The sequence below is a fragment of the Euleptes europaea genome, chromosome 12 (assembly GCF_029931775.1).
Source record: "Euleptes europaea isolate rEulEur1 chromosome 12, rEulEur1.hap1, whole genome shotgun sequence".
NCBI lineage: Eukaryota > Metazoa > Chordata > Lepidosauria > Squamata > Sphaerodactylidae > Euleptes > Euleptes europaea.
Window position 1 is genome coordinate 59423187 of NC_079323.1, and position 26640 is coordinate 59449826.

At 46.1% G+C, this 26640-nt stretch overlaps 2 protein-coding genes across 3 annotated transcripts; one reads left to right on the forward strand and one right to left on the reverse strand.

Moving 5' to 3' along the window:
• The first annotated feature begins 5855 nt into the window (after positions 1 to 5855).
• Positions 5856 to 18331, forward strand: SMIM11 (small integral membrane protein 11). 2 transcript variants are annotated; one of them, XM_056858639.1, is made up of 3 exons: positions 5856 to 5876; positions 10818 to 10998; positions 18166 to 18331. In XM_056858639.1, exons 1-2 carry the CDS (start codon positions 5856 to 5858, stop codon positions 10983 to 10985), a joined length of 189 nt encoding a protein of 62 aa, XP_056714617.1. In that variant the 3' UTR covers positions 10986 to 10998; positions 18166 to 18331. The 2 variants fall into 2 exon arrangements, with proteins under 2 accessions (XP_056714617.1, XP_056714618.1); XM_056858640.1 differs by lacking the exon at positions 18166 to 18331 and having other exon boundaries at positions 10818 to 11003.
• Positions 18332 to 25238: 6907 nt separating this feature from the next.
• Positions 25239 to 25997, reverse strand: C12H21orf140 (chromosome 12 C21orf140 homolog). Its single transcript, XM_056858872.1, has one exon. It carries the CDS (start codon positions 25995 to 25997, stop codon positions 25239 to 25241), a length of 759 nt encoding a protein of 252 aa, XP_056714850.1.
• Positions 25998 to 26640: the final 643 nt, after the last annotated feature.

Consider the following 26640-nt stretch of genomic DNA (forward strand, 5'->3'; position numbering starts at 1 on the left):
CCTCCAGAGAAACAGGTCCACTGTGTGAGACAGGATGCTGGAATAGATGGATCACTGGTCTGATCGATTAGGACTTCTTATCTTCTTTGGATCACTGGTCTGATCGATTAAGACTCTTTAACATTAGTGTACATGAGTTTTACATATATAGGGTCTCCTCACTTGATCAGAAACCTTGCGAAAAGTAGGGCCTTCAGTTGTGCATGCAAAGCATGTGCATGCTAGTACCGTACTATGTGGGTTCTCTTCAGTTCTTTGTCAGAATTCGAGGAGGGTGGTGACGGAGCCAATCCCATTGCCCCCACACCTAGGAGCTCCCTTCATGTATTCACTCATCTTGTGAACCATGCTGGCGTCTGCACTCCACAGGCTCAAGAAACTGGAAAACGATGCCTTGATTTGCTCAAAAACATTAACAATTCTGGATCTCAGAAATGAACAACACAGGCAATACAGGAAATGTACTTCTCAGCATTTCATTCATGTTCCATTCCATGGCACTGGAAGTAATGGTTGTGTTTTTTTAAAAAAAACAAAACAAAAACCCCTAAACGCCTCCCCCCCCCCCAGTCAAATGGGGCTGATGCCTTGTAATCCGGTATTAATCCGGTATTATCACGATCACTTTCGGATGTACCCTTTTTCAGAATGGCACAGGGCATGGTTGTGCTGTATCAGGCTCCTCAGGCTCCACCCCCAAAACCTCCAGGTATTTCCCAACCCAGAGCTGGCAACCCTACTTACAGGGTTGTCGTGAGGGTAAGCACAAGAAAGGAGAACCATGCACTACACCCTGTGCCGCTTGGAGGAAAGGCAAGATTAAAAATGGGACGGATAAGATATTGGCTTAATTCTCTGATTATTCTTTTTTGTTTCCAACTGTTGCTGTTTTCCCTAAATTATTATTTATGATTCAAATATTTGGATTTGGGGGAAAAAAATCCCCAAATCATTCCAAATCTGCACAGAACCTCCTATGTTGTACATCTAGCCATGGCAACTCTCCCCAATAAAAGAAAACTGCAAACAGCCGACTCTCTTCTTTATCATTTGCATCCCGTTACGCCCTTAACCGCGAAAAAATAACCTCCACTTTTCCGCCCCTCCGCAGGACTAGCGATGCAAGCTTCTGTTGCAAAACTGGGACATGTAGTTTTCCAGCAGCAAAGCAGAACCCTTTCTAGCAGCAAAGGGTTCTGGGAGTTGTAGTTTGTAGCCTTCCTGGGGTTCAATGGCTGTCTACGGAGACTGTAAGGTACTGTAGCGAGCTTGCTTCTTAAACCAGAAAAGGCGTGACAATTGCAACCAGTAAACTCTGCATTGGAGTGAGCGAGTCTCATTACAATTTACAGCGTTCGCCTTATTTCTGACCTGTCGCCGTGCATAAAGAACTATTATTTTGATGCTGGTGTTACTTAATAGGCGTTTTGCTCCTTTAAATACCCACGGCTGAAATCCTTTGCACGTGCATTTAGGAGCAAGCCCTGCTGCAACGGAAGCCGTCTGCAAAAGGCGCAGCGAGAAGGGGGACTGAACATCTGTTTCGCTCCTGGTTTGCAATGTTTGCTTTAACCGGATTCCTTTCCTTTTCTCCCTTAGATCAGTGGTTCCCAACCTTTTTTTTGACCAGGGACCACTAGGCCTTTTTTGTTCGGGGCAGGGACCCCAAGGTTCAAAATAAAAATTCGGAGAATTTGAAAATAAACTTTAATCATAACTGTTAGTTAAACATTAAACTTAGAATAATATTTGAATATATATATTTTATAATAGAGAACTTTTAATTGAAAAGATTAATTGATTATGGGTTTAGAACTTTGTTTCGCGGACCTTAATTTAGTTCTCGCGGACCCCTGGGGGTCCACGGACCCCTGGTTGGGAACCGGTGCCTTAGAAGCGCCTTGATCCATTGATCTTGAGCAGCGTCTATCTCACTGGTTCCCAACCAGGGGTCTGTGGACCCCCAGGGGTCTGCGAGAACTAAATTAAGGTCCGCGAAACAAAGTTCTAAACCCATAATAAATTAATCTTTTCAATTAAAAGTTCTCTATTATAATATATATATATATTCAAATATTATTCTAAGTTTAATGTTTAGCTAACAGTTATGATTAAAGTTTATTTTCAAATTCTCGGAATTTTTATTTTGAACCTTGGGGTCCCTGCACCGAACAAAAAAGTCCTACTGGTCCCTGGTCCAAAAAAGGTTGGGAACCACGGATCTATCTAGTGTTGGAGGGATAGAAGGATTGAAACAAATCTTGCCACTAGATTGAAACAAATCTTGCCACTGAACAATGTAGCCTTGGGGTCCCTGTCGCTTAGTAGAAAAGGCATTATGTCAGGCACAGCCTGGAAGCCTGGCTGGCTGCTTCTCACTGTGAAGACCATGCCCTGAATGATGTCTGTGGTGACTCCCATGGCTGGTCCTTTGACAGATTCCTCCCCCCCAATGGTGAATTGTCTGGTCAAATAACTTTGTAGCACAAGATAAATTTATTGTAATAACAAAAATCCTAATGCTGTGAAGCAGTGGTTCCCAACCTTTTTTTGACCAGGGACCACTAGGACTTTTTTGTTCGGTGCAGGGACCCCAAGGTTCAAAATAAAAAATGCCGAGAATTTGAAAATAATCTTTAATCATAACTGTTAGTTAAACATTAGAATAATATTTGAATATATATTTTTATAACAGAGAACTTTTAATTGAAAATATTAATTTATTATGGGTTTATAACTTTGTTTCGCGGACCTTATTTTAGTTCTCAGGGACCCCTGGGGGTCCACGGACCCCTGGTTGGGAACCAGTGCTGTGAAGCAATGACATTTAATTCTGATCTGTTGCTATTGATTATTTGTAGCTGACCGTGTCACATAGATATAAGAGCTAGTGAGTGATAGTCAAAAGATAGAAGTGCCCTCCCTGGTTTGTCTTGGGTCACCAAGGATGGCCTAAATGCTGTAAACTGCGCTGTATGTATAAAAAACAAAGCTCCTATTAAAAAAAAAAACATGGCCGGTTGGGCGATGTCTGCCCTTCATCAAAGTACCAGTTTGTGTATGCTCCGGCAGGGCCAGGGAGAAGGAGACCTCACCCCTGCTGTCACTAATGCCAGATGCCACCGTCAAGGTGGCCCGCTGCCTCTGCAAGGGCGTCCTTGGATCAAACTACAGGTGGCCAGTTGGCGATATTTGATCAGCCACAAGTTGCTTGATTGTCATCCCGAGCCAATTTCAGTGCGGGTGGCAGCCTAGAGGAAGGCAAGCGAACGTGGCAATGGCGAGAGAGGCAGGCTGGCGGGGTGGACGGACAGCCAAAGCAAGGAGAGAGAGAAAGACCGTCATGTAGTTTGTTTGTCACTTGGATGCTGGTCCAGCTGCAGTTGCTATGTGCTTCTGGGAGCACGGGTCATAATCACGCAGCATGGTAGCTGTCTGCACAAAGGGAGGTGAAGAAGCATACCCATGATCCAGTTGCTGTCAATGTACCCTTGACAACCGTAGGATATGGCTGTATGCCAATGCGGGTAAGTAATTCCCAGAGGCCACTTTTCAAAAGAAAGAAATCCAGCCCAATTTTAGAACAACTTAGAGCAAAGAAACAGCGGAGTAGGTATGTAACCCTTTTGTGCTTTGAATCACACCCCATACTTACTTTTGTCTCCACAGGGTTCCAGATGTGTGTGTGTGTGGAGTAAACAGCTTGCGAGGAGTGATTAACAGTGGAATAGAGGGCCTGGGAATAGTTAAATTAATTTGGGGATGGAGCAATTTATAATTTATCTTCTCATGAAACAACTATCAGGTCTGGGAATCAGGGTTTCTTTATATGGAGGCCCTTGCAGATGTCCAGAGATGCCTCAGCCACTTCCAGCTTTTTTGGCCCATGGCCATAAAAAGAAAAGGCAACACATGATGTGCATAAAAACAAATTCCAAACTTTTTTTGAATGCCAACAAATTAACAGGTCTAAATTTGAGGCCTTCTTTGGACTTGAGACCCAAACCTAATGGCCTTCTGAACGGCCCTAGTTATATGCATTTAACTCTCCATCTTCACTCATGTGGAATCTCTGTGTAAATAGTAAGAAAATATGCAGTCTGGTTTTGTCCATTACCAGTGATGCTTTTCTGCTGTTTATGGGAAAACTTCAACATTGCAAGTCCTTTTACTGAACTAGGTCTTTGTCATACTCCCCGCCCCATACTTTTGTTCAGAGTAGGGTCCCTACTGACCACGAGTAGGGGATGGGGTTTGGGTTTCCAGATCCAGGTTGAGAAACCCCTGGAGATTTGGGATGGAGCCTGGGGAGGACAGGGACTTCAGTAGGGTACAATGCCACAGAAGCCACCCTCCAAAGCAGCTATTTTCCCCAGGGGCCTGACCTCTGTAGTCTGGAGATGAGCTGTAATTCCAGGGGATCCCCAGATCCCACCGGCAGGCTGGCATCTCTAGTTCAGAAGGACTTTACATTTATGTCTTTATTTATTTTATTAGATTTGTATCCCACCCTCTGCTGACTATAGTCAGACTCAGGGCCCCTACTAACAGAGACAAACAGACATTTAAAAATACGTATCCTAAAAGTTAAACAACAAGGTCAACAAATCACAACCGTTAACTCATATCTCCCCTTTATCTCAGAAATTCAAAACACTGGCTGCCCGAGTGATTCCAGGACTTTGAGAACTTGACCTTGAAAGCACAATATGTAATGTTCCTTTTTAAGTCACTGATATTATTTTGAAAAAACGGTGCTTCTGTTAACATTGAAGTAGAAACTTTTGCTTATCGGATGCACATTACTTATTTGTTCGTGTTTTTTGTGCAGGGTTCAGCGGATACAAATCAAGGTTAAACATAGAAACCGTTGAAGTGGGCAAATCTGATGCTGGGACGAGAAGCTACTGCTGATTGGTGACCTTGCAGAGTGGGTACTCAAAATGGATATGGGCATGGCATTGTGGAATAAGCTTCAAGTTGCAACTGTAGTCCTCAGTGAATTTACTTGAAAGTTAGAACATTGAAATATTTAACTTCCCACCTGTGTTCTGAACTGGTGGAGTCCAAAGAAATCTGAACATACTTTTCCTGAATATCCAAATGTATTCTTAGCAGTAGTAAATAAAAGACAGTAGTCCCTTCATGGAGTCTGTGGGAGCTGCCTTGACTTCCTTCTGTTTTATTTATGCTGTAATAGTTTTTTCCCCCCTGAATGAATATTCCAACCTTGCGAGTAGCAGGAGATGAAGTCCAGCCCTAGATATTCCAGGTGTGACATCAATCAGGATAAAGAAAAAAACCCCTTCAGTGTGTGAGTGTGATTTAGTTTTCAGCTGAATCTCAGTCTTCTAATGAAAATACTATATATCTTTGTTTTCAGTGGAACTTGAGCAGGATTCGGATCTGTGTGTACAGGATGTTTGCAAAGCAGTCAGTGTTGCTTAGCTGAATAGCTGCTGAAATCTGCTGTAAGTGGAAGGGGATAGCCATCTCCATATAAAGCGGTGGCACCTGTCCACAGACAGTAAATTATCTGCTCTGCCTGACAGTCCAACTGGACATTGTTCCTGTCACTCAGAGCTGAAGGATTCCCCTTTGTGTCACAGTGAGAACTTTCTCAAATGTTCTCTCCAAGCAGCAGGGGCAGTGAACTTCTTGCATTCAAACAGACTGGCTGGATATTTTTATCAGCTGGGTCTGCCCCTATATATGTGAGGCACAAACAGGTTGGCTGAATATATTTCTAAATTTTTTTCAGGTGGCTTTTTAACCCTGCTAGCTTCTTATCAATCTGACTGGTGCTGTTTGGTTCATCCCTGAGGTGCAAGCCTTGATCTCACCAAAAACTGAAGATGTGGCTACTGAATTGGAAGGTGAGGACACTTTAGCTTATACACGCTTTGAAAAGTGTAGAATTAAAAAGAGAGTTCAGTGTGTTCGGTGTCGCTGATGAATGGCTCTGTGAAAATTCAATGCTTTGTTTAAAAATAGTTGTTCAGTGCCACAGCTTGTTTACATTTGCATGTTTCTTCCATATGAATATATTGCTTTGCAAACTGGCCCTCCCCTTTCTATGCAGCTGCCATTTATACAGCTGCCAGAATGTTGCTTGTTTCTCAGCTTCAGGAAGATTCCAGCTTATCTCAAGAGAGGGACGTGTGATCTTGCCCATTTATAGTGGGCAGTTAAGGCCTCTCCTAACTCTACATGATCCTTGTTGTTTATCAGAATAAAAGGACTAAACATCCTTGAATACCCTTGAACAAGTGACATTCAAAACAAGTAATTGTTTGATAATATGGTTGCATTATTAACAGGAAATGTTAAAACGAGCAGAATAAACACCTCTAAAATGTAGCTTAAATATAACAGTCTGAACAGCTGTTTCTTTTAAAAGGGGATTTTATAAAAGATGCATCTTATAAAAGATGCAGCTTCTGCCATTTGTCTCCAATCCAGATTTAGGCATGATTCTATAATATTTTTAAATTTGTAGTACATTTTAAAGGGGTCCTAATGGAAAAATCTAGGAGTTGGTGGTGATGATAGTTGTTTTTTGAGGGGGGGCTTATCTGTAGAAATAACTGCTGAGTGCGCAGTGTGATTTCAGTGCACCTCTTCACAGAAGAGCGCAATGATTATTCCTGTGAACACATGTCTCAAGCACTGGTCACACAAGTCATGTCTATAGCCTTCCCTAAGCAGTTCCTTCAGTTCTGCACTGTTTGCCCTGGGGTGAGCTGTTGTTTGCACAAGTGGCTCCTGAAAATTATATTTGCACTAGGTCTCCCAAACGTTGTCCCTCTTGCTAAGTCATATTCTTTCCCCATCATTCAGGTTCTTTTGTTAAATTCTAGCATATTGGCTGTGAACCAGAAGAATGTGTAGCAAGCTTCATAGGCACGGCACAGCTTTGGAGCCTTTTTTTTTTCTTGCCTGGGGTGTAACTTGAGAAGTCAGTAACATAAGAGGAACTGTTATGAGCAGGGGTACTAAAAATGAATATGGGCAGGCAGAAGTGATGCTGTCACAGAAGAAGGAAACGTTATTTAAAAATGTAAATATATATTTTGGGAAATGTGATTTTTCAGTGCTATCCTTGTATACGCAGGGCCTTTGTAAAACAAAATTTTACTAATGGGCTGGATCCGAAGGTTTTGTTCAGCCTTGCTGTGATGGAAACCTCATGTTCCATTGGTGGAATGCTTCACAGTTAGTGGAATCTTTGGACCCAACTCAGTGTCTCTTTGGTAGCGCAGGCTTAAAGAGCATAGGGACCCTAGACAAAATCCCATTTATTGTTCTTTATGTTCACTTTTACTCACATAGGAGCAAGCATTCAAACACACACAGTCCCTTCCCTTGCCTCACGTGACCCATGCTTGAAATCTACTGTTTTATGTAGAAAATACCATAATTCTGTTCCTCATGCTGGCAGCAGTTCACATTTTCTTAATATACGTAGATTCAGTTACATCTAAAAGTATAATGTGGTCCTTGTGATACGAATAGGAGGCATCAACCATCTGGTAATTTTGGGTGGTATTATGAAAGAACCTTTAGGGCCACATGTGAGCTCTAGTCCTGCGGCCCCCTTAAACAGACTTCAGCAGACAACCAATCCACAAAAGCAGTTTTATTGGGTAGAATCGACAGGTTTCAGAAGCCATATTCAAAAGGACACTAGTAAGGGTCAAAGGCTAGGTACATAGCATATATGGAAAAGCAAAAGGAGATAACCGGTTACCCAGGCAACCCCCCCCCCCTCCAAGAGGCAGGAAGGAGTACTTGGCGATTCCCACAGTATGGGAATCTATGAAGACTAAACACGGGGCATAGACTGGCCTTGGACAGAATAGCACAACAGCACCTGGAAGCAGCACAGTTGCACTTCTGCATACTATCCTCATGGCCTGCTCCTGACACCACATTATATGTTACGTGTGTGTGTTAAGTGCCATCAAGTCACTTCCAATGCATGGTGACTCCAGTGTCCTCCAAAGTGTCCCATCCTTAACAGCCTTGCTCAGGCCTTGCAAATTGAGGGCCCGGGCTTCCTTTATAGAGTCAATCCACCTCATGTTGGGTCTTCCTGTTTTCCTCCTGCCTTCAGCTTTTCCTAGCATGATTGTCATTTCCAGTGACTCTTGTCTTCTCATAATATGATGAAAGAATTAAAGCCTCAGTTTAATCATTTTAGCTTCTAGGGACAGTTAAGACTTGATTTGATCTAAAACCCACTTATTTGTCTTTTTGGCGGTCCACAGTATCCGTAAAACTCTCCTTCAATACCACATTTCAAAGGAATGAACTTTGTTCCTGTCAGCTTTCTTAATTCTTCATTTCGTTCATTCTTTCACACCCATACATAGGAATAGGGAATACTATGGCATGAATTAACTTGATCTTAGTGGCCAGTGACACATCCTTACACTTAAGTATGTTTTCTAGCTCCTTCTTGGCTGCTCTGCCCAGTCTGAATCTCCTTCTGATTTCTTGTTTGCAAGATCAGATCCTTTTTTTTAAAGGATGCAAAACAGTTGCTGGGAAGGGGGATAACATGAAATTGGGACGACAGCAGGTGGGAAAACGGATTTTGTTTTTTTAGCCCATGCTGTTTCCTGATCAAAACTACCCCTCCAAACTTTTGTTAGTCACAGTGCGTAAAAAGAAATACCCTGGTATGGCTAATAGCAGTTTCAGTGTCTGTATGTGTGTGTGTGTGTATGATCTATATTTTCACTGGGGAAGAGGTGAATTCACCCCTTCTTCCAATGGCACAGCATGGAACAACCCCCACCAACCCCAAAACCCTACCTTGATTCTGCTTTAAACCCTTAATTAAAATCAGGCGGTCTGATTTGTTTCCTACGTAACACATACTTTTGTCCCTCAGGTAGATTACACTACAATAAATATTCCACTTTGCACTTACTCCTATACCTTAGTTAGCATGACCCCTAATCCATGTCTTTGAAGGCAATTTGAAATATTAAAGCTGGCATAATGAGTTAATTATGGCCCATCATTGGAAATACGTTTGACTTGCCAAATCTTTTAAATCAATTTACTTAAATCTTAGAAAAATTGTCATTTTATAAATGGATAGAATTGAATGCCATGCAGACTTAAAGCATTCTTCAGAACTGGTCAGATGCTGGGAAAAGGGACCTTTTTTGTTGAGTTTCCAAAACTGTGGAACTCCTCCTTCTGAGAATATTGCCTGATGCTTAATATACCCACATAGGGTTGCACGGGAGATACGCCACCTAAAAGGCGGAATATCTCAACCAAAAAAAGGGTGGTGTTCCTGAGCAGTAACGGCTTAGGAGGCCACCTAATGGCGGCCCCGCCCCCAGACCGGCGCCGTGATGCCCCGGAAACGCCTCCCGGGATGCCAGGACGCCCCAGGAAACAAACCTGAGGAGTAAGAGATCATCAGTGGAATCCTAACCAAAGTTGTGTGTGTGTATATAAAGTGCCGTCAAGTCGCAGCTGACTTATGGCGACCCCTTATGGGATTTTCAAGGCAAGAGACTAACAGAGATGGTTTGCCAGTGCCTTCCTCTGTATAGCAGCCCTGGACTTCTTTGGTGGTCTCCCATCCAAATCCATTGAAGTCAATGGACACTGCCTGTTATTTATTTGTTGACTGCAGTAAAGGGTATCCTGGCAAGCTAATGGCATCCCTTCTGAGGCAGTTTGCGATATATTTGACCAATCAAATATGTTTAGATACATGTACACTGAAGGTTTTTTATGGGGGTTTGTTTTTAGTTTGTATAATATAAGTAAAACATATTTACAAGTTGCAAAGCCATTCAGATATCATTTGTTTCTTAAATGCTGACAAATTAATAGTGTATAGGTTGATAATTGTTTTCATTCCCTTCTGTACAAAAAGCATTTCTGATTGCTATACATTATGACATACGATGTGCAGTTGTTTCTATTTTATTGTTATTAATTATAGTTATTTCTTTTGGCGGGTAATTTTTAAAATCTTGTGTATGTATGGATTTACTGTTTTAAAGTGTGTGCTTGCGGGGACAGGAAATAATTTTGTATTTTACACACTTGTTCAAAAGGCTTAGGGCATTACAACATGAAACACCTAGTTCTAGATTATTTTCTTGATTTCATTTTTTATAGACTTCAGTTGCTGGGACTGTATTTTAAGAGATCAGACTAGGAGGGAGGAAGAAGGGCTACCTAACTTTCTTCCTCATGCAATCTCTTCCTGCTGAAAACTGCCATCCCTGAACCGCTTTTATCTCTGATGGGGAAGTCTACAGAATATAGCATAAGGTTGGATCCAATTAGTTTTTACACTGCTGAAAAGTGGGTCTCCTAAAAAAGCTATGGAGTGGATCCTGGGACTTGCATGGATAAAAGCCACGTGGGGTGGGGGCTCTAGTAGGGAGGGAAATTGGTTGAGATAGATTGAAAAAGCTGGCAGGGTCCCACCCATAAATTTCCCCCCATGGAGCAAAAGCATAACTTGGAGGTGGCAGTGTTCAGTGGTAAAATGGAAACCATGGTGCGATGCCAATGCTTACACATCCAGCTGGAAGTGATGTCATCACACGAGGAATGCAGATTGCTCCTCCCCTTCCACTGGCTTGCTTCCGCCCACCAGCCAGCTGAGTGTTGGCGGGCAGTGGCATGAATCGGTGGGCGATTGCCCACCATTAGGGGGTAGCTGGGAACCCTAATAATCATGGATCTGCATATATTATGCAGTTCTACTTTTATCCTGTAATTGTTGTGGTTGAATGTGTGTTTGTTTGTTTCCCCCCCCCCTCCTATTTTAGGTATTGGAAAATTTTCCACTGCTTATGTACATTTTGGCAGCTAAAACGTTAATCCTTTGCTTAGCATTCGCTGGGGCAAAAATGTACCAGAGGAAAAGGCTTGAAGAAAAAATGAAAAAAGAACAGGAGGAGAAACAGAAAAGGGAAGCTGAGAAGAAGGGGAACTGAGGTGTCTTAAGAGGTACAGTCAGATTGGCATGACTGATACTTAGTAATATGGAAATGTCTCATTGTGGCTTTAGTATCAACAGGGTGTTTATTTAGCATCCTTCGATTTACACAGTCATTCAGAAAGGGGAACGTGGGTATACAACTGTTATGTCTTAAGTATGCTGGTATAGAGGACCTGAGGGATACTTCACATATTTCAGAATTTCCTACCTAATGGGGCTGCCTTCTCCTGTATCAGTAGGTTGGCCAACCTCCAAGTGGTGGCTGGAGATCTCCTATAATTACAACTGATCTCCAGGTGACAGAGATCAGTTCACCTGAAGAAAATGGCCGCTTTGGAAGGTGGACTATATGGCATTATACCCTATTGAAGTCCCTCCCCACCGCAAACCCCACCTTCCTCAGGCTCCACCCCCAAAATCTCCAGATATTTCCCAACCCAGATATGGCAACCCTATGTATCATCCTGCTGAGAGTCACTGTTGAGGCTTTCCCCACATATCTTTGTTCTTAGAAATCAGTTAGATGGCAACTAGGGAGACAGCCAATTTGGTTGAGGTGCTTCATTGATACCTCTTTGCAGACAGGTCTGTGAGGTGCTTGTATTGGCTTTGCTCAGTGCCAGATGAAAACCTGTTCAATACTTCTGTTTGACTGTTTTTATTGAAAGATATTTTACTGCTGCTTGCTTTCATCATGGCCTGCTTTCATTGTTGTTTAAGTTGAATTTGATATTTGCTTCAAAGATGCTTGGCTTGGAACTCAGCATTTTGTGGAACCTCCCAACTTTTCCTGATTGAACCCAGCGCCCATAACAGCTATTTTGTCATGGCTCCCCATCTCTGTTCTCAAAATTCCAAAAGTGCCCACAGATTCAACAAATTTCGAAACCTCAAATTTAAGCAAATGGGTGGCTTCATACTGTGAGAGTCCCCAGCTAGTTGGGCAAACTTCGCCAAATCAATTGCTCAGACTTGGATGCAGAAACAAAAGATTTATTGAAGGCTTCAAATAGAGAAGACAGGCTCATGGATTCAAAGTTGCGAGTGACTAGCTTATCGGGGTTACAGTATTTATCTACTACAGGGCATGAAGGTTCACACGCATGGGAGACATGGGAGGTTACAAGGCAAACCGGTGCAGCATAAAACATCAAACAGTCCTAGAGAGACAGTGAGGGCTATCTGCATTTCAAGGCCGGAGTCAGCCCGAGGGAGTGAAGGCAGAAGGCACAGCAGGGGAGGAGAGGTGGCACCTGGGCAAGAAGGACGAGGCAGGGGACTCAGGAAGATACACAGAGGTGCGAACTGCTTGTACGAGTTCAAAGAGGGAGAGATAGAAACAGATAGGAGCCAAAACCAGATGGCCCTCACATTCTGCCCCCCTTAAGGCCCCCCTCCCGTGAGTTCGGGAGGTCGAGGCTTCTCGGGATAAGCGCAATGGAATTCGTGTACGAGCCAGGGGGCGGCCATGTGGGGGGCTGCAACCCATTCATCGTGCGCGGGGCCTAGATGTTTCCATCGAACAAAGTAAAACAGCTTTCCCTTTTTCCACTTGGAATCCAAGACCTTGGACACTTCCATGTGGGTATCCCCACCCACAACAGTGGGCACTTCTGGTTTAGAAGGGGGGTGGAACTGGGGAGCGGAGACGAACGGCTTGAGCAGACTGATGTGAAAAACGGGGTGTACCCCGCGAAGGGTCTTGGGAAGATCCAGCTCCGCAGTTACCTCGTTGATCACCCGAGTAATGGGGAAGGGGCCCACATAGCGGTCGCTGAGTTTTTTACAGGGTCGGAGGGAACGCAGATTCTTCGTGGAAAGATAAACCTGTTCCCCCACCCGGAGTTCCCATCCCTGTGACCGGTGTTTGTCAGCCTGTTCTTTGTATTTCCGCTTGGCCCGTTCAAGGTTCTTCTGTAGCCAGGGCCAAGTGGAACTGACCGCCTGCACCCATTCCTGCATTTCGGGCACTGCCTCGAGTTCGGGGGAGACGGGGGCGGCACCGAAAGGGCCGAAATCGGTTCCGTATACTACACGGAACGGACTAAACCCCGTGGAGGAGTGGGGGGCATTGTTGTATGCGTATTCAGCGAAGGGTAACAGGTCCACCCAGTCATCCTGATGGTAATTAACATAGCATCGGAGATAGCACTCGACCACGGCATTCACCCGTTCGGTTTGGCCATCAGTTTGCGGGTGGTAGGCAGACGAGAGACCCTGTTCCCCCACCCCCATAAGCTTCAGGAAGGCTCGCCAGAATTTGGCAACGAACTGGGCCCCTCTGTCGGAGAGGACCTTCCTAGGTATCGAGTGAAGCCGTAGGACATGGGCGACGAACATCTTGGCCAACCCCTGCGCTGACGGGAGCCCAGCGCAGGGGACAAAGTGGACCTGCTTGGAAAAGAGGTCCGTAACAACCCACAGTACGGTCTTGCCCCTGCTGGGGGGTAGATCGGTGATGAAATCCATGGCGATCACCTCCCATGGCCGGGTGGGGATCTCCAGAGGTTTCAGAAGCCCTGGGGTTTTTCCCCCCCTGTTTTTGGCGGTGGCGCATGTGGGACAACTGCGAACGTACAATTCTACATCCCCTCTCATGCCCGGCCACCAGAACTGCCGCCGTACCAAATGCAATGTCTTGACAAACCCAAAGTGACCGGCCAGCTTGGCTCCGTGGACCAGTCCCAAAACCTCCCTGCGAAGAGAGGCTGGGACATAGAGTTTCCCTTCCTGCACCCACCAGGACTCTCGCTGCTCCATACCGGAAGGGAGCGTCTGCTGCTCTGCTTCCTGTAAGGACGCTTCCCGGAGGCGCTGCTGGAAAGCCTCCGGGATTCCCTTGAGCGAGGGACCACTGGGGTGGCGGGTTTGAGACCGGGTGGAGACTGCCAAACCCGGGATCTCTCCCCTTTGCTCAGGAGTGAATAAAGAGTCCACAGGACGGTCAAAATCGTTGCGGTACTGGGGCAGTCGGGATAGGGCATCGGCTAGGGCGTTTTCCTTGCCGGGTACATGTTTGAGGGTGAACCGAAATTTGGCAAAGAATTGGGCCCAACGTATTTGCTTGGCGTTGAGTTTTCTAGCTCCTTTGAGAGCCTCCAGATTTTTGTGATCGGTACACACTTCAAACGGGAATTCTGCCCCCTCCAGAAAATGCCTCCACACAGTGAGGGCGTGCTTAACTGCCGCGGCTTCTTTCTCCCAGATGGCCCAGTTGATTTCGGACTGGGTAAACTTCTTGGAGAAATAGGCGCATGGCTTTAAAGCGCCATTTTCGTCCCGCTGCAGGAGGGCCCCTCCCATAGCTGCATCGGAGGCGTCCACCTGGACCACAAACGGTTTGGTGCAGTCCGGGTGGGCCAGGACCGGTTCGGACGAGAAGAGTAGCTTCAAGTCCTCAAAGGCCTGTTGGCAGGGAGGGGACCACTGCAGTCGGGCCGAAGGCAAGGCGGCATTGGCACCTTTTCCCTTAGTGCGCAGAAGGGAAGTGAGAGGAAGAGCCACTTGCGCAAAGTTGGGAATGAAATTGCGGTAAAAGTTGGCGAACCCCAGGAACTGCTGCAGTTGTTTGCGTGTAGTAGGGGGTTCCCAATCACGCACCGCTTGAACCTTTCCGGGATCCATTTCCAACCCCTGGTGAGAGATTACATAGCCTAGAAAGGTAATGGAAGGCTGGTGGAATTCACACTTAGACACTTTGGCATATAACTTGTGGTCCCGTAACCGCTGGAGGACCTCCCGCACCAGCCGGACATGCTCTTCCATGGTTTCAGAATAAATGAGTATATCATCCAGAAATACCACCACCCCCCGAAACAACAAATCATGTAACACTTCGTTGATTAACTGCATGAACACACTCGGAGCCTCAGAAAGTCCGAACGGCATGACTAAATACTCAAACATGCCAAAACAGCTCGAAAAGGCCGTTTTTGGTTCGTCCCCCTCTTTTATGCGAATGCAGTGGTAGGCTTCCACTAAATCCAGTTTGGTGAAAATCCGGCCCTCCTTCAATTGTGCTAGTAGGTCTGGAATGAGAGGGAGGGGGTAAGCGTTAGACTGCGTGACAGCGTTGAGCCTCCGAAAGTCAATACACAGTCTCAAGTCTCCCGTTTTCTTTTTGACAAAAAAGGCGGGGGCGGAGTACGGAGCTTTGGAGGGGCGGATGAAGCCCCTCGCCAAGTTAGTGTCCAAATAGTCCCGCAACACTGTCTTTTCACTGGGGCTCATGGGGTACACCTTTCCCTTGGACAACTTGCCGTCCCCAACTATTTCAATCGCACAGTCGGTCTCCCGGTGTGGTGGCAATTCGTCACACTCCCGCACATCAAACACATCCGAATATTGGGAGTATTCCGAGGGTAGGTTGGGGGTATTGGAAACGGGTCCTGGGGAACCCACTAGGGCGGCTGCCGGGGTCCCGGACATGCGGTCCCTGTCATGCATGGCGCAGGGATCCTCAGGGAAGGTAAGGGTCCGCTTGACCCAATCAATAGAAGGGTTGTGGCCCCGTAGCCAGTTCATTCCCAGTACTACAGGGGCAACTATGGGAGCAATGGTAAAGTACAGCCGTTCCCAATGCTCCCCTACAGTCATGTCTATCGCGGTAGTCCGGTGAGTGACAGGCCCCTTTTTAAAGTCACTCCCGTCCATCTGGGAGAAGCGAAGGGGACCCGGGAGGCGCTTGCGGCGGACCTGCAATTTCCGGGCCGCTTCCTCGCTAATCAATGTGCGGGCGCACCCCGAGTCCACGAGCGCGGGGAATTCTAAAACTGGGCCCCCCGTGGGTAGTGAGAGGTGAACCCGAATATAAACATTATCTTCCTGGGCGCTTACCATCGGTGGAGCTCCTTGCACGAGGGTCGGTGCGGTCTGCTGAGGAGCCCCCCTTACAGCAGACCGACGGCGTTTTTTGCCGGCACATCCCACTCTTCCTCCTCGCTGGACGAGGGGGACGTGGTATTTGTAATCCGTGACTCGGCGGAGTCAGAGGTTGCACTGGCAATCCGGGGTCCCGATGGACCGGTCGAACTGGCGATCTCATCCAGGGCGTGCGCGTGCAGTGCCGAGGGGGTGCTCCGACGTTCTGGAGCGTTGCTTCGGCGTCGCGGCTGACCCTCTGCGGGGGCTTTCTCTGGTTCGCTCGGGACGGGGCGAATGGAAGCCGGGCGTCCGGAGCGGGATGGGCATTGGGAGGCGAAGTGACCCTTTCCTCCACAGACCAGGCACACCCCTGCCTCGAAGCGCTTGCGGCGCTCCGCTGGCGTGGGGCCGCTGCCGCCTGGGGTGCGAGGGTCCCGGATCCCACCTGCCTTGTCTCCTCTCGGTTTGAAGTCGCGGCCGGAACGTTGCTTGGACAGGTTCAGGAGCTGCTTCCGATTTTCGATGTCGGCAGCGTGGCGCACCCAACCCTCAACGTCAGGGGGGTTGCCTTGCATAAAGGCCCAATGCTGCAGGTCCGGGTTTAGGCCCTCCCTGAACAACTGCACCCGGGTAGCCTCACTCCAGTCCAGAATCCGACTCGACAGAGACTGGAACTCGCTCGCATACTGCGCCACTGACTTGGCCCCTTGGCGTAGTTGCATCAGAGCGGCTTTGGCCCGCTCCCCCAGGTTCGGGTCCTCGAACCGGTTACGGAGTGCGATCATAAAGTCATCCAAACTCCGTAGCACAGGGGAGCGGAGCTCGTACTGTAACACCATCCACGCGGCCGCTTCGCCTTGCAGGAGGGAGGCCACATACTGGACCTGGGACTCCTCGGAGGTAAAGGTCCTGCCCTGCTCCCGCATGAAAATGTCCACTTGGACCATGAAAAAGGTCAACTGGTCCCCCGACCCATCATACGTGATTTTCAAGTCCCGGCGGGCCGGGGTGCTGGGAGGAGGCGCGGGGGGAGCCGCCGGTGTCCCATCCGGAGGGTTACCCGGCGGGGGCTGTACCTTCAGCGCGTCCATGGCAGCGGCCATCTCCTCCATCACAAGCTGCATGGCATCTATGCGCTCCACCATCGCCTGGCGCTCCTCCTGCCACTGTCTCCGCTCCTCATCCATCAGAGCGTCCCGACGAGCGGGGTCGTCCTCGAACCCCGTACCCGTTAAGGCCAAGCGGCGGTGCTTTGCCTCAGTCCGGGAAAGCGACCAACCTTTCGGCGAATCCAGCCAAGTGTTAAAGGTGGTCTTGGGACGCGTGCCCGGTCCTGGGCCCGGTCGGGGCGCACCTGGCACCTTCTGGTCCGGTTTGTCTTTCGGGGCCGGCTTGTCCGGGGCACCGCTTCCATCCGGCGAAGCCGGAGGGGTCGTTTTTTCCTCGTCGGCTGACATAGCTGTCCCGTAGGGTACAGATGCAGAACGAAGAGGCAAGGACTCGCAACTTAATGTGAGAGTCCCCAGCTAGTTGGGCAAACTTCGCCAAATCAATTGCTCAGACTTGGATGCAGAAACAAAAGATTTATTGAAGGCTTCAAATAGAGAAGACAGGCTCATGGATTCAAAGTTGCGAGTGACTAGCTTATCGGGGTTACAGTATTTATCTACTACAGGGCATGAAGGTTCACACGCATGGGAGACATGGGAGGTTACAAGGCAAACCGGTGCAGCATAAAACATCAAACAGTCCTAGAGAGACAGTGAGGGCTATCTGCATTTCAAGGCCGGAGTCAGCCCGAGGGAGTGAAGGCAGAAGGCACAGCAGGGGAGGAGAGGTGGCACCTGGGCAAGAAGGACGAGGCGGGGGACTCAGGAAGATACACAGAGGTGCGAACTGCTTGTACGAGTTCAAAGAGGGAGAGATAGAAACAGATAGGAGCCAAAACCAGATGGCCCTCACACATACTATATTTGCCCTCCCTAAGAATACTTTGTTGCAGGGGCAAAATAGTGAGTTGGGTGACAGGGCTGAGCCCTTCTTGTTCTCTCACTTTTCCCCACTAGAGCCCTTCTTCTTGACAACATTTTGCAGCAGTGGCCAGAGTTTCATAGCCTGATATGGCTACAGAACATATAGTTCCATTCTGACACATCATAGCATGAAGAGCTATGACATGAGTCCTGCACATGTCCTACTGTGGTATCATAGCTGAAGAATTTTCCTTCTGACTGCACATGTGGATTTCCCTGTGGGAAAATACTGATTTTTATCAGCTATTGCAATTGTAAAAACACTGTTTTTTTGTGCAGATTTTTAGACATTTGGCAACTTGCTTGGATTCCTTTTCTGGGAGAGTTGACGACTTCATTAAAACACAAAGATCTGCCAGAGGAATGAAGTTTCAAGAGCAACATTTACTTAAATACATGTTGTTTTTTTGTATATTTAATAAGAACATTATGTTGCTATTTGTACAATAAAAGTTCTCTTTGTAAAAGACTAATGACTTATACTGGAAATCCTTTATGTAAGGTTACTATTGTTTTAAAAAGCATATAAAATTGTCTAAATGGATATTGTTCCCTCCAAACCAGGTTCTTTTAAAAGTGCAGTATAATTTGCTGCACTGTTTCCTTTCTCATGGAAACCAACGGGACTTTTGAGTTAGTCACAACTCACTTGTTTGGTTGGTCTCAGTGGGCCTTCATCCTGATTCATTACAGTTGCATTAGACTTCTCTGGAGGAAATTTAGTTTTCAGTGGAATGGAGAAGGAAAACAGGATTTTACATTTACTGAAAACTCAGATGTTCCTCACCCCTGGAAGTACTTTGTCATCTTGACTTTAAAATGTAACCTTATCTACCAAGGTAAACTCTGTAAAAAGTTAGGGCAAAAAACTAAATTTCTTCACATCTTGCTCATTTCAGTTGGAGCATTCAGCACATGTGTTTTTCTCTTTCCTCCCCAGTGACATCTAAGGGTTTCCCCGGGTTTTGCCCGCATTTTCAAATTCAAGATAAAACAGGTGCCTGAAAACGTGAGCAAAATGTATAGAAACGCAGGGGGGAGACCGAGGCAACCTCCGATAGTCAGAAATGGCATGCATAATCCAAACAAAGACCCGAAGTCGTTGGAGGGGTGACTGCGAGGGCAAAAGCCATGCATAAAAGGGCTAGATGTGATGTGAACATTTCTTTGTACTTCAAAACAGCTGCATTGGGATGCTCACTTCTACCCCTTCCTCTTGCAGAGCCAATAGCAGCTTGGGAGAATACCATGGGAGGGAGAGGCTTAACCTCCTCTCTGCTCAGCTCCTTCCTCAATCAAATCAGTAGCCCAACATAGCTGCTTTGAAGCAGTCAATAAATCAGGACCTTCTACATCTGGCCTATTTTTCCACAGTAGTTTAAGACATAGTTGCATCTCATACTGCCATCCTGTGGAAATTCAGTGAGCTGCCTTTGTTGGTAAAGTTGGATGTGATGGAAGTCATACTAGATACAAAAAATGTGGATGGCTGCAGACTTGTACATGCTTGGGAGTAAGCTCTGTTAAATGTGGTAGGACTGATGTCTGAGTTAGGTCTGCCCAACATAAAGTCTTCAGATGACTTGTACCTCCTTCCTCTGTATTTGCAGCCCCCAATTCCAATTGCATTCAGAAGAAGAGTTGGCTTTTATATGCCGACTTTCTCTACCACTTAAGGAAGAATCATATCGGCTTACAATCACTTTTCATTCCACTCCCCACAACAGACACCCTGTGAGGTAGGTGGGGCTGAGAGAGCTCTGTATAGAAGCATCTAAAGTGTGCGAAAGCTCATTAGAATTGTAAGTGCATCACTATATGTGTATTGCTCCTCTTAAAGGAAGACAGTGGAGATGGCTGTTGTTTTTTCTGGCCATTTGTAGCCAGCCAGCAATTCTGCATAGCCTACCTTCATCATGCAGTGTGAAAACTGATAGGAAAGAAAAAAAATGTTATGTGCTGTTATTGACAAACTTAGTAGAAGAAGAGTACAGATAAGGGTGTGAGGGGTGTACACGTATTAACAAGAAAGGGAGGGACTGAGAGATGAGGATAAAGAGTGGTGTGGGTAGGGAAAGAAAGCCAAGGGGGTGACTGAGGTGAAAGACTGATGAGAATGATGCAAAGACTGCTCCATCCCTCCTTCAAACAAAGTGGGGAGGAGGGAGTGGGGTTTGGCCGCTGGCTGGCAGGAAGGGAGAGCCAGTGTACACTCACACCAGGGGCCCGATGCAGAACATAGGGGTGTCCCAAGGAAGGGACATATATGGACCTGCTTTAGGCTGGCGCTCAGGGTTGCCAGATCCCTCTTCGCCATCAGTGGGAGATTTTTGGGGCGGAGCCTGAGGAGGGCGGGGTTTGGGGAGGGGAGGAACTTCAATGCCATAGAGTCCAATGGCCAAAGCGGCTATTTTTCTCCCGGTAATCTGATCTCTATCGGCTGGAGATCAGTTGAATTAGTGTCAGAGCCTGGTCTGCTCTCGCTTCCCAGGGGATCTTACATGTTTGTGCTTTCGGTTTAGCCTAGCCCGGCACCTGGAATATGTTGAGACTTCGGCCGTGAGAATCCTTATCTCTGGACTGCATGGCAATCCAGGTCTGGTATCTCAGAAGTAGTGTCAGATTTACGGACCAACAAGATTCCAACACAGTTGCTCAGACGCTGCTGTGCAGTAGCGATTAAAATTTGTCAATCTAAGAGTATTCCTAAGGAGGGTAAGGATTAACCTCAAAAGGGCATCCATTGGTTGTGTAATTATGTATTCAGACTATTTTGGACTGAGTTTCCAGGAAGAATGATGTTGTATCAGCATATAGCATGTATATGAACATATGTATTTTTCTGGCAAGGCTGTAATAAAGTGTTTGACAGAAGTAGTGTCTTAAATCATGTAAGGTTTCCTGCAATGTATTCTCTGCTTTGCTACGCCTTTGAGCGGTCATGCTTTCAGTCTATGCCTGCTAAGTCTTTTAATAAAGTATTTTACTTCTGACAACCTGTCTGAGTGAGTCCTTTGCAAGAGAGCTAGAGGTGGAGACCTGCACTTGACAATTAGCAGGAGGTCTCCGGCTACTACCTGGCAGTTGGCAACCCTACTGGTGCTCCCTCTTTGGACACGGCAAATAGAGGAGACTAAGTTCATCAACAGAGCCATGCAGGCGAAGTGTGTGGGGTCTAGGATGGCTTTTAAGTCACCAGGCTCTCTTCTACAGCAGCCTCCCAAGTGGGGCGGGGGAGGTTGGGGGTTGGCTGTTAACTCTCTGGGTAGAGCACAGAGGATGATATGGGATACGACGAAAATAGAGGTAGTATTGCCTGTAAGGGTACCTGTGGAGTAAAAAAGAAGGTAGGTGAGCCCTTTGGGGAAGGTAGGAAAGCGGGGATAACGGAGAAACAGAGATACGGAGACCCCAATGAAGGGTGAGATTAGGGTTGCCAGTTCCGGGTTGGGAAATACCTGGAGGGTTTTTTTTGGGGGGTGCCTGATGATGGTGGGGTTTAAGGAGGGGAGGGACTTCAATGAGGAGATCAGTTGCAATAGCAGAAGATCTCCAGCCACTACTTGGAGCTTGGTAACCCTAGGTGAGATATAGAAAGGGTAGCAGAGATGGAGAAAGCTGAGGGTTTCTGAGAGAAAAGGGATAACTTGGAGATGACCTATAGGTGAGGAAAGTAGTTCAGAAAGAACTGTGGAGTGACAGAAACAGAAGAATAAGGGGAGGAAGAAATATGGTTTAAGGGCAGCTGTCCTCGTAAAGAGGGGGTGAAAGATACACATGAAGCAATCTCATACTAAGTCAGATCAATGTTCTGCCAAGGTCAATATTGTTGCCTCTTATTGGGAACAGCTGCTCAAGTCACAGGTATTTCACTTCACCTACTACTACTGGATCCTTATTTTACCTGGACGTGCCAGGGATTGAACTTGGGACCCTCTGCATGAAAAGCAGAGGCTCCATGACTGAGCTGCATTTCCCCCCCAAAAAACTGGGAGATGGGGCCACAGAGTCATGTGTGGTAGGGAAATAGTAAAAGAGAAGTAACTGAGAGATGAAGACTCAGACTTGTAGTGGTGGAGAGGAGATAGCACATGCTGTGGAGTAAGAGAGAAAAGTGGTGAACACAGAATGGGTTAAAAAGAAAAGCGGTAAGAAAAAGTCCTTTTTCTAATTGGAGTGTTTCAGGTTGTCCATCCGTGTTAACATGCACACCATCGGAGTGGAAGGCTGCATACATACTTGGGAGTCAGTGTCACAGAAGTCAACGGGGGTTATTTCTGAGTCAATGTGTATGATCAAACTCTTAATTAGAATAATTGAAACCTGTGTTATAATTTTCACAGAGGGAGCATTATAATTTGGGGTGTAACTTTCCAGGATTACTAAGCAATGGAAAATAAAAGGAGGTGTTCTGATGGAGAAAGGAATGCCCAGCACTGCTGGCACGGAACCACTCCAAGCAATGTGGGTGATCAAACTTAATACTTCACAAGTTTATACAGGGAGAAGTATGGCCTGGGCCCAAAGCCTACATACTATTCTTGGAATGTGATGTAGTGTGAACAAAACTGCCTTGTACAATTTGCGGAAAATAACAAAAAACAGATAAAGCAACCATTAGAAGGTCTTTAATACCATTAAAAGCTTTGGGACCCAGGATGGACTTCACCTGGTGCATAAAATGTAGTAAAGGGGATGGTGGCAGGGAAACCCATCCGAAGAGAAAGTTCTGATAACTGGCACACAAGAAAAGGACCACATCATGGTTGCAATCCTAAGAACGCTTTCCTGTTAAATACAATGAAACTTACTTCTGAGTAGAGCTGCTTAGGATTGTTCCCTATGACAGCCTCCCCCTCCCCCCCAACTTTTGAAGGGAGATGGGCTCTTAAAAGAGCATCTCGGTTGGCAGGTTTATATGGGAAAATAAAACCAGCGCTTAAGAGTTTTTCTCATAAACTGGCAATGCAAAAGTTGGAAACTTGCATTGCAGTATAAAAGCTAATATTCTCTCTGGCCTGCTCTAGCTGCTTCAGTGGGGGTACAATGCCATAAATGGGCTAGCAACCCCAGCCATCAGCGATGAACAATATGTCTATATTTTTATCCTGCCATTCCTCCAAGGAACTCAGGGTGGCATGCATGGCTCTCTCCTCCATTTTTTTCCTTGCAACAACCCTCTGAGGCTAAGGGCCCAGTCAGACATGATACTCTCTACATGTTCCCACACAGGTAAGTATAAATTGCCATGATCATCTGGTTATGGCTACTAATATGGAAGTCCCCCCCCCCCGCCATCTCATAGCATGGCTGGGGGAAAGGGAAAAGGCTGAGGGGAGGGGGATCATCCTCTTGCTGGCAGGTCCTCCTTTGCAGCTCCTGTCACCCTCCCCTCATCTTTCTCCCTCCCCTCCTCTCTTCCCCCAGCTGTACTAAGTAGGTGGCTTTCAAGCAAAATTGCAGCAATTTCATTCAAGAATTACAATGGATTCCACCTTGTTCAGATGTAATCTCCTCTGCTGGCAGGCTGAGATATTACTTGGCACCATTCTATTATTAGAAGTACAAAATCCAATGCTATGGAAACTGAATGTCAGAATGAAATGGCAGCTGTTCCTTAGCTGTGTTTGCTTGTTGACCTTTATTCATTGAGGAAAATTAATAATTTTAGACTTGGGTTGAGCACAAAATAGAGCATACATCTACCGTTCCACTCAAGTTCTCAAAGCTCCATGCACATTGTCACATTTGTTCGTACGACAATCTTGCTAGTTATGATCTGTATCATCATCATCCCAATGTTATACATGGGGTTTAAAGGGCAAACTAATTAAACCAGGGATTTGTGATTGAATCTCCTGATATATAATTTATACTGGAACCAGGGGCTGACACCAAATGCAAAGTACAAGGAAGGGAACCACCGTTTTTACCAGGCAGACAAAAGCCGCCCCCCACCCCGCCACTATAAGGTGGGTGGGCGACAGCTGGCCAGGAAACACAGTGAACCTGCTCCTGCACTGAGGGGGCAGGGTCCTTTTGCAAGGCCGTTTCCCCCCTCTAGTGTTCCTCTGCCAGTGGGGGATTAGATTTGGCTGTGGTGCTGGGGCAGGAACGTAACTACCTGCACTATTTTGCATATAGAAATTGCCCTCCCCCAAGCTATTAGCTTCGGTAGGGAAAATGATAGGTGCATGCATTCTACCTGTCCTTTCCCATCATTTTGAGGCCAATTGCAGCTCAGGAAGTAGGTGGGATTTCTATTGGAAAGATGGCATGGGGGTGAACTAAGGGGATATTTTGGCCTCTGTGCCCTGCTTGTAGGCTTTCTATGAGCATCTGGTTGGGCACTTTATGAAACAGGATGCTAGACTAGATCAGTTACTACTATCATGGCTGTGAGGTCCTCTATCAATGCCAGGCCAAATCACACACACGACAGTGGCTTTTTAATTTAAATTACCCGTGGATAGATCCAGGCACAGATCCTTTGTGTAACATGTAATTTTGCTGAAAGATAATGACTTAGCCAAGACTTACATAGTGAGTTCATGATGGAACTGAGATTTTGAAATTGAAGACTTTTGATCATAAAGCGAGCTCTTCACAACTGTACTTGAGCACTTGAAGCTGCCTGATACTGAATCAGACCACTGGTCTGTCAAAGTCAGTATTGTGTAGTCCAACTGACAGTGTCTCTCCGGGGTTTCCGGTAGAGGTATTTCACATCACTTCCTACCTGGTCCTTTAAACTGGAGATGCTGGGGATTGAGCATGGGACCGTCTGCATGCCAAGCAGATGCTCTAGCATTGAGCCACATCCCCTACTTACCTACACTCTCATTGATCCTGATACAAAAAACGACAATTTCTTAGGAGTGACTATTAACTAGAAGAACGAAAAGGAAGTGGTCAGGGAATCATAGGTAGACAGTTCAGTCATGCTGCCCCCTAACCAGTAATTCCACTGATTGATCTAGAGATCATGCAGGCTAAAAAAAACAATTATGCCACCAATTTAGAGCTATTTGAGATTAGTGTGTGTGTCCCCCGCTGTTTTGTCTTACTATTTTTCTTTCTTCTCTTGCCCACTTTAGCTGGTTTTATTTGCTACCTTTTATATCTCCTAATTGCCAACATGTTCTTTTCTCATAACTGGATTAAATTAAATCAATTTAAACAGCACTTGTAAACCCAGCATCATATTATACAAGAGTCATATTAAAATGGTTCCTTTTATTACTGCTTCTGATTTCAAAAAGCAACATAGAAGCCAATGAGCCCTTTGGATTTAGTCTACTGACCTGCTAACGCTCAACCAGAGATTGTTTAAGGAAACGCTAGAGTAATCGTTAGGAAAACTTGTCCAGGTAGTAGTTTTCCCATCGCCGTACTTTGCTAACTGCTACCTTCCATTTGGTAGGACTCATTTTCTCTATTCCCTTTCCGATCAAATCACTGAAAAGGATGCATTGATATGAGTAGGTCCTCTCTATGGACTTCAGGGAATACTCCTTTCTGTTACTGATGACAAACCATTTTAAAGATGACCAGGCAGTATCCATAGGGTGGAGGTAGTTGTAAGGGAAAGGCACTGAGAGAAGTTCATGACCTGCGGCCTTCGCAGTCTCCGGGCAGCACTTGATACTGGACAAATACAGGGGAGTTGCAGGCTGAGGCTCGCTTTTCTCCTTCTCTTGACCCGACTCTTCATTTTTCACTGTTGGCTGTCTTTTCTCTCTGACCACAATGGCACACTTTCCATAGGTGACAGATAAGAAGTCACAGAATTCATGGAAGACATCTTCTTTCTGGCTTAAAGATAAATCATCTCTTAGAAACACTCTGTATTTCCATGGTACCCATCCTTGACTGCTACCAGCATGTACAATTGTCCATACAGGCCAGTTGAGATTGCCTTCTTGAGGAACCTTGTCCCCTGTTATTAGGCTTTCCAAAATGTCAGCTTCTCCTAAAAATATGGTATTGTAACCATTGATCTGTAGAGTTCTTAGTGTCTTTAGATATTGAAGACACTGTTTTTTCAAAGTAGGGTCAAGGTAACTCCGGTGCATGATGTACTTGAAAAGTGGATTCACAATGCGATGCATCTTGGACCTTCAAATACATTGAAGTACATGCAATGTTCTGATGATGTGAAGGACCAGTGATGACCTCACAATGGACTTCACTGCACATCTTATTCAGTAGCATCCTCAACAAAAAGCTGAATAATGCAGTTGTTCTTTTAAGCTCACAAATAGTCCAATCCTTTGCAGGTTTACTCAAAAGTAAACGCTACAGTGTTCAATGGGAACAACACCATAAATCATGGAGAAAAATATGAAGCAGTTATAAAACAATAAACTATTTCATTTAGAACAAACACTGATTTTATAACACAGCTTAATCTGTTGGTGCTCCTATAGCAATACCAATCCAAGCTTGCAAAATCCCTGGAGATTTGAGGGGGAGTGCCTGGGGAGGGTGGAGTTTGGGGAGGGGAGGGAGCTCAGCTGAGATGTAATTCTGGAATTACACTGCAGGCTACTAAATACTAGAGAGCCCAAGGAGTGTAGTAGTTAGAGCATAGGTCCCCAACCTTTCTGTGCCTGTGGGCACCTTTGGAATTCAAACAAAGGGCGGTGGGCGCAATCACAAAATGTCAGGGATTGAGGTGGTATACAATTCTGATAGTAACTCTTCAACATTTCAGGCAGAAGCTCTGATTAACAGGATTCCTTTTAATCTGCA